Source organism: Orycteropus afer, unplaced genomic scaffold, assembly GCF_000298275.1.
Source record: "Orycteropus afer afer isolate SDZICR_OR568_19922 unplaced genomic scaffold, OryAfe1.0 scaffold00005, whole genome shotgun sequence".
NCBI classification, from domain to species: domain Eukaryota; kingdom Metazoa; phylum Chordata; class Mammalia; order Tubulidentata; family Orycteropodidae; genus Orycteropus; species Orycteropus afer.
The window spans coordinates 22,057,261-22,065,982 of NW_006921592.1; the positions used below are offsets into that span (position 1 = coordinate 22,057,261).

The following is an 8,722-nucleotide window of genomic DNA, read 5'->3' on the forward strand; positions in this document are numbered from 1 at the left end:
AAAACCCAAATGTAATTTGGGTAACCAAAATTTCCACTAAGAAGTGGTATGAACTTTTTTTTAGGAAATCATTTTAATCTTCGTGCAGGCAGAATTATAAGCTGAACTTAGGTTGGACCAAAAGGATACCTTTCTCCACTAACCTACCTAATTAAGCTTTTTTTTTTGTTCTTTATTCTATGTTTCCTCAATTTGCATTTTTTTAAAATTTGTGCATGTGTTACTACTATAGTCTAATAATTTTTCATGTCTATTCTGCCCTTTTTAACTAGACTGTAAATTTCCTGAACACTGAGAAACAATTATGCAGCAAATACAACTATTAATGAAAAGCAGTGGCACATTTCAGTTTCATGTTCCTCAAACCATTCTCCCTCTTTCTAGCCTCAACAATATCCACACACAAGCATATACAAGCATATGTACACGCATCCAGGCATATCTGTGATTTTGAAACACTTTTCTTCCTTTTGCTACCACATGCAAATTATGAATTTTGGATACTTAATTCTTACAGGTCACAAGTTGATTGTAAAAAGCATTCCTTTACCAAGATCAAGAAAAAGCAGTAGCATCTTAGATTTAAAACACTTAGTAGTTTCAGGACAGATGGTTTACAAAGATGGTTCCAGATTCAATAATCATACAAGTGAAACCCTTACCTTTTGGCCCAATCTTTGCAAGAACAGAATGAATCTGAACCATTAACTCTTCATTTGGGGGAGATTCTTTGCTTGCATTCATCAGTAACTGTAACAATATTTGTGAACCACCTTTGGCGACTAAAAAACTAGCTCTTCGACCTCCACCTAAAAATTTTTAAAATAATTTTTTTAATAACAGCCAAGGCCTCCCATAACACATTAAGTACCACAGCTTGTTAGCATTCGATAACCTTCAAAGTGACGACTGCTAAAATCAAATACCCTCAAAACTCATTTTATCTCATTTATTTTAGTTAGAAAATGGCACATGAAGAGTAAACATACATGATGCCTAAATTCTAGGTTCATTGCTCTAAAATACAGATTACAGGGGCAGTTTGAGGGATACTCAAGACATCACAAACGCAGCAACTATGAAAGAGAATGACAGTTTCTAAATCCCAATACTCATACAGCGTCTATGTGAGTATCAGAAAATTCCCAATAAAGTACATGATATACTGTTGATCACTGTTTACTAACAGAAGCTGGACCAAAAAAAAACAAAAACTTACCAGCTGATACCAGCTCAACAAGAATGCTTAAGATATTTAGTGTAGTCTGAAGATCTTTCGTGTTCTGAAATACATTTATTAAAACATTGTAAATTTGTGATTCCCAATCTTTTTCTACCTGTTGGGTACTACCAACAATTTACAGATGATCTTTCACATTTCTCTAAGAACAAATGTATTCAGATTTCCACTATTCTCACTTATTCTAGTCTCTTCTTGCGCTTAAGAATTTGTACAGATTTTTTTAGCAATTATTTTAATATTAACATTATTATAAAAATTATTTGAATTCATCAACTTTCTATCAAATATATTATATAACTAAATGAATCAAAGTTTAAAAGACATTATAAGGCATTCAGTCACCTAGCTCCCCTCTCTAAAAGTAGTCACTTGATCAGTTTCTACTGCAACATTCTAAAGATACTATGCAAACATATATATGAGGCATGTAAATATTTGTTTATTTGCAGATCTCTTTCTCCAAAAGTTATCACCCTATCACTGTGATATTTTCACGTATTAATAAAAAAAAATATCTTTACTAATTTTAAGGACTATATGACATATTTCATTATAAGGCTTTTCTACTATTTATATAATCAATCACCTATTGATGGATTTTCAGGTTGTTTTAGTCTTTTCCTATTAAAAACATTACAAAAAAATAATTCTCTCTCCATATATACACACACACACACACACACATACATAGGAGCTCTGGTAGTGTAGTGCCCAAGGCACTTGACTGCTTATCAGAAGGCTGGTGTTCAAACCCACTAGCCACTCCTCGGAAGGAAGGTTGGGCAATCTACTTCCATAGAGTTACTGCCTTGGAAACCCCAGGAGGGGTCGCTATGAGTCAGGTCCAACTCAACGGCACATAACAACAACACACATACACACACACACACACACACACACATATGTAATCAAGTATATCTATAATATGTGGGATAAATTTCTAGAATTTCTGCATCAAAGAATATGAGCATTTATTTTGATAATCAAATTGCTCTCCAAGCATGAGCAAAAATTAGAAGACTTATTTCCCAAACCCTGGACAGCTCATTTAATACGTGACTATGTTTCAATGCTACACTACGGTTATATTTCTCTTAATAAAAGTGATGCTCAACCTTAAGTGTCATTTGTATTGCTGTTTCTGGGAAATGTCTGTTCATAATCTTTATGCATTTTTCCAGTGCGTTACTGATTTTTTTTCTTACTGATTTATAAAAGTTTTGTTTATATTAAAGAGACTATAGGATTTGAAACCTTCCTTTCTCCGTTTGCAAAGTATCTTTTGACTTTTTTATGGTGGTGTTTTTTTAATCCATTTTTGTTAATGTGCTTGAATTTGCCAATCTTTTCTTTTACAGCTACTGGTTTTGTTTTTGTTTTTGTTTTTGTTTTCCTATTTTTCACATTTAGAAAATCCCAAGGCTTCAAATTGGTTCAGTCCAGTTCACTCATGGCCAAAGAAGCAACAGTGGAAAAGACCCAAGCTTTTAAAATGTGGGTGCAAAGGAATGGAAAAAATTACGGGTCAAAGCCCTGCTAGAAATGTAATCGCCCTCTTAGAAAACAAGGGCAGCTTGTACATTTCATAGCAATCAAATTTCTTGACCAGCTGAATCAAAAACAACAGTGCCCACTTTTTTTTTTTTAACACATCTTTTTTTTTTCCATTCTTTTTTTTTTGTGTGATTTGGGTGAAAGTTTACAGAGCAAATTCACTTTCCACACAGCAGCTCACATACACTTTGTCTCATGACACTGACTGCAATTTCCTACAATGCAATAGTTTTTTAGCATTACTTTAATGTGTCACTCTCACAAATATGTCACAGTCCTAGCAATAATCCAGTGTTATACATCAGACTCCTGAAAGGGCTCACTATGCCTCTTCCATTCCAGGGCTTTAAAACTGTAATTTTTCCCATTCCAGTTAGTGTTCCAGAACACCAAAATTTGAGAATCTGGGTCTGTCCATCCCAATTTCCTTTTGTCAGCCATGAATGAACTAGTTTGAAGCCCTGGAAAAGATTTCCATGTTTTAAATATTTTAAAATTTCTCTCATTGCTTCCTCTTGTACTTTAATGATTTCATTTTCATGCTTAAATTTTTGCTTGATGTGGAATTTATTTTGGTATAGAAAGTGAGAAAGATCCAATTTTATACTTTGCAAGGTAGCTCTCAATTTGTCCAACTTCAATTATTAAGGAAGCTCTGGTGGCACAGTGCCTAAGGCATTTCACTGCTAACCGGAAGGCTGGTGGTTCAAACCCACTAGCCACTCCTCAGAACAAAGGTTGGGGCAATCTACTTCCATAGTGATATGGCCTCAGAAACCCGAGGAGGGGCGCTCTGAGTAGGATCCAACTCGATGGCAATGAGTTTGATCTGACATGCTACCTCTATCAAACAGTACTAACTCCTCTCAAGAATTTTAATTTACATTTGGACTTTCTCTTCGGTTACACTGATGTCTGTCTACTTATGCATAATTTCTAAACTATTTTACCTATTGAAGCTTTATAAAACCAAAAAAAACCAAACTCATTGCAGTCAAGTCGATTCAACTCATAGCAACCTCTCCTTGGGTTTCCGAGGTGGTATCTCTATCGAAGCAGATTGCCCAATCTTCCTTCTGAGCAGTGACTTGTAGGTCTGAACTCCCAGCCTTCTGGTTAGCAGTCAAATGCCTTAGGCACTACACAAGAGCTCCCTTGAAGCTTTATAACAGGGCTTATAATATTTAGTAGGGGGTACTTCTTTCTCGAGTCTCTTATTTTTTATAAATTTTCTTCTTATTGTTGGTTATTTTTTTTTTTCCATTTGGACTTCAGAAACAAAGGTGTTAATGTTCTTACTGAGATCACTTTAAAGTGACAAATCAATGTATGGAGAAATGACCACATGATGCTAAGACTTCCTCTATCAAAGAACATGAATTCATTCCCTGTACTTAACACTGCACTGAGTAAAATATATAATCCTAATTCAAAATGCATTCTGATAGCCCATCCAAAACTTTTACATTGGCATGGAAATATAATTATCATCAACATAATACAGTTATTCAACCAGTATCTGTGGACAAATCACAAATGTGTAAGAGCTAACATAATACAATAAATGATAACTCTCAATTCAATTATTTGTTTTAAACTAAAGATTTATTTCCCACTAGGGTTTTATTTTCTATTACCAATTAGATTAACATGTTAAGATTAAAATTTGTGCTTACCATTATAATCACAGAGAAATAGACTTATTCACTTAAAACATATTACAATAAAAACATATTACAATATTCATATCACCACTCTAATGATAATTTAAAACATAAAACAAATTTTCATTAGCTGCCTTTACCTCTAAGATAAAAATTTTACATATTACATTTTTTTTTTCTTCAGTACTGTTTGGTATTATTAGTTACATCATTAAAGCCTGTTCATGATTTACCTCCAATGTTGACAGCAGAACTTCCATTCCTGTAGAACCTTTGGCTGTCATTTCTTTTCTAGTTTTTTCTGAAAAGCAAAAAAAAGTTTTTTTCTAAAGCATGAAAGTAAAAGAAGAAAGAAAGGATATATAGTTTTATTACCATATACCAAATACAGAATCAGTAACTCTCCACTGACATTCTAAATTGACCCCCAGATATTCCTACCTCTGATGCTGTAAAATAATGTCTTCTTTTGCATATATGAAGGAGCACTGGTGGTATGGTAGTTAAGGCATTTGGTTGCTGACCAAAAGGCTGGTCAGCAACCAAATTTCAACTTACCAGCCACTCCACAGAAATTGAGGCAGTTTGCTTCTGTAAAGATTTACAGCCTTGGAAACCCAACGAGGGTTGCTATAAGTCAGAATTGACTCAAAAGCACTGACTATGGTTTTTGCATATATGAATATTTCTCTTGGATACTCAGCAATAAAACTGCAATCCTATCAACAGATATACCTGTATTTTCACTGTAATAAATAATGCCAAACTGGTCTCCAAATAGGCTGTTATAATTAACATTACATCAACAGCACAGGGAAGCACTGTTCCCTCATACAGTCATCAATATTAGAAATTAAAGTATACTATGACCAGTGGAATTTGATAAGTGAGTAACACACATAAACTTTCCTTCTTGTTGTTGTTGTTGCTATGTGCCCTCCTAGCGGTGGTTAATTTGTTTAGAAACTTTGGCCTATTCTTCAAAGATATTTTGATTGCAATATAAACTAGGTCTATATTTAACATAGATTTTCAACTTCTAGTGTTGGAAAGTGAGAAAGCTGACAAACCCTTTTCCCATAAAGCAAGACAAACTGTTAAAAAAAAAAAAAAAAAGATGAAAAACATTCCAGGGCTCTGAAAATCAAAACAAATTGAGAATCATTTATTCCTGAACTTCAGGTAAGAAGAGTAAGAATCTGTCTGCTCCCATTTCCTATCTTTCCCCCAAAAAGCAGCTTAGTTAGTAAGGTACTTTTGTCAGGGTAGGGGTAGACCATGAAACCAGCAGCTAAAATTTTCACTGAAAGAGGGCGCTCATCTGATTTGGAGCAGAAAGCTATCTACCCACACCTAGCTACAATGTCAGGAAGGGCAGCAATCTCAGAGCAAATGAAGAGGCTTGCCACGGAGGTGGTAGTCCTGATTAGGACGTATAAGCAGACTAGTCAGAAATTTAACAGGGAAATCCTGGAAAAGAGACCAACACAGTGCAGCCAGAATGCTCCTTGGCAGCAAGAATGGCCAGACTTCATCTCACCTACTTTGGTCATGTTGTCAGAAGGACCATTCCTTGGAGAAGAATATTATGCTTAGCAAAGTGGAGGGTCAGCAAAAAGGGTAAAACTGTCAGCAAGATGGACTGACACAGTGGCTACAATGATCACCAAAAACACCAAACTCACTACCGTCGAGTCGATTTCAACTCATAGCAACCCCTCCTTGAGTTTCTGAGGTGTTATCACTACGGAAGTAGATTGCCCAACCTTCCTTCCAAGGAGTGGCTGGTGGGTTTGAACTGCCAGCCTTCTGGTTAGCAGTCAAATGCCTTAGGCACTACGCTACCAGAGCTCCTGGCTACAATGATGGACTCAGGTATATCAAGGATTGTGAGACTGACACACGACCAGGCAGTGTTTCACTCTGTTGTACACAGGATCACCATGAGTCAGAGCTGACTTGAAAGCACCAAACAACATTAAACTGCACTGATAGAATGGACTCTTTCGTGCATACAGTTTAGTTTATAAGCCCCGATATTTCCAAAAATCAGAATCCAATTGTGAAGGTTAATTTTATGTGTCAATGTGGCTAGGTTACAGTACACAGTTATTTGGTCAAACACTAGTCTAGATGTTGCTATGAAGTATTTATATGTGATTAACATTTAACTCTGTTGGCCTTAAGTAAAGCAGATTGCCCTCTAAAATGTGAGTGGTACTCATTCAATCAGTTGAAGGCCTTAAATTGAAACTGGAAGTTTCTCATGAGAGAATGATTCTACCACCAGATTATAAATAGCTGCCAGAATTCCTCCACCCTACCCCTCCCAGCCTGACCTACCAATTTGGGACACAAGACTGTCAGACTTTCCAGCCTGTTGCCACCTACAGATTTTGGACTTTCCAGCTCCCATAACCATATAAGCCAATTCCTCAAAATAAATCTCTATTTATGTATATACATCTATCTTACTATTACTATTTCTCTAAAGAACCTAAGACACCAATATAATAACTTTCTGAATTAAAAGGTAATGGTATTTTACATTTTGCTAGGAACAAATACAATATATTAGAAACCTCTCCCACATTTTAGAGTGCTGAATACTATCCACAATGCATGAACTATATACAAGGAAGTCATCAAAGTAAATTAAGGGTCCACGAGTACAAAAGGAGGCCTGGTAGCATAGTGGTCAAGCGCTAGACTATTAACTGAAAGGTCAGTGGTTCTAACCCACCAGCCACTCAACAGGAGAAAGATACGCTAGAGTCTGCTTCCATAAAGATTACAGCCTTTGAAATCCTATGGGGCACTTCTATTCTGTCTTATAGGGTCTCCATGAGCAGGAAATCGACTCCACAGCCAGGGATTTGGTTTGGTTTACAAGGACAAAGAAGTGTTAAGAGACACTGAGCTCCTAAAAACAGTAAATGTTTGTTAAATATCTTATTTCAATGACTTAAATCTCTGAAATAATGAAATAATAACAATAAATTAAAATAATAATACTGATTTGTTTGGCTCCTAATTTTAACACAAATACCTTTAATGTTTTACTATGAAATACAGAGTTTAAGGGCTGGTTTATTTTTCAGTATCTACTGACATAATCACAAAGATTTTATTTGACCTGTTCAAATGTTATACAGATATTTCCTGATATTAGACATTTTGCAGTCCTAAAATACATGTCCTTAAGTAATGATAATTCATTTTTTAATGTACAATTAGATTTAATTCACATGTTTTATTTGGGATTTTCACATTTATGTTCCTAAGTGAGAAATCAACATTTTCTTCTTTTATACTGTCCAGATTTTGTAACCAATTTAGTATTACTGGAATCATAAAATCAAGAAATCATACCTAATTACAGATAACATCTATTGAGTATTTTTAATACTGTTTTTACATGCCATCTCATTTAAATCCCATGAAAGCTGTTATTAACGTTATTTCAGAGATAATGCTATTTAGACCTAGAGATTCAATAACCTCCCTAAAGTCTCTCAGCCACTTAATGGAAGAGCTTTAATTTCAAAATGGGGACTACACCAAGAACCAATATTTTAGGATACCTTTACAACATCCTAGAACTACAGTACTGAAAATAGAATATTAGTTGTTTGAAAATTGGGGGGAAATCACACAAGTAAGAGAGTAATCATTTTTTTAAATAATGCTTTCAAGAACAATTTTTTCCAAAATTTTTCAGTATTTTACTTCTTAAATCAATCTGAAAATGTTTACTTTTACAGAAAATTATCCATTTCATCAAACTTTGAACATTCTTAAAATCACCTTTCTAAAAATTTCTAAAAATTTATAAGGAATTCCAAAAATAAGGCAATTATTGAAACTTACCTTGACTTTGAGCCAGATGAAGAATTTTTGATGTAACATATCTGGCAGTATCTGTTTCTGTGGATTCAGTATTGATCTTCTCCAGCTGAGCCAGGAGTCCCACAATCCGAGAGTTATTGGTAAGGCTAAAAAGATGTTATTTTACATTAGGACATATTTGACATCACTGTAAACTCAATACTACAAAAATCACGTTTAAAACTTTGAAAACTTTACCTTTCTAAAAACAAGATTTATATGTGCCACATTTCTTTACTGTTTACAGATTTACATTGTTAAAAGTCTAGTAAGTAGAGACCTCGGATAAGCAAAGCACTACTGAAGAAGAAAAACAAAGTAGGAGGTCTCACATTGCCGGATCTCAAAACCTACTATACAGCCACAGTAGTCA

At 34.8% G+C, this 8,722-nt stretch overlaps 1 protein-coding gene across 1 annotated transcript in view; it reads right to left on the reverse strand.

Moving 5' to 3' along the window:
* AGTPBP1 (ATP/GTP binding carboxypeptidase 1) overlaps nucleotides 1-8,722 on the reverse strand; it is a 220,846-nt gene that overhangs the window by 163,619 nt on the left and 48,505 nt on the right. The window contains 4 exon segments of the mRNA XM_042780650.1: nucleotides 663-809; nucleotides 1,220-1,283; nucleotides 4,695-4,762; nucleotides 8,332-8,456. Of these exon segments, the coding sequence (XP_042636584.1) occupies nucleotides 663-809; nucleotides 1,220-1,283; nucleotides 4,695-4,762; nucleotides 8,332-8,456 (404 nt within the window).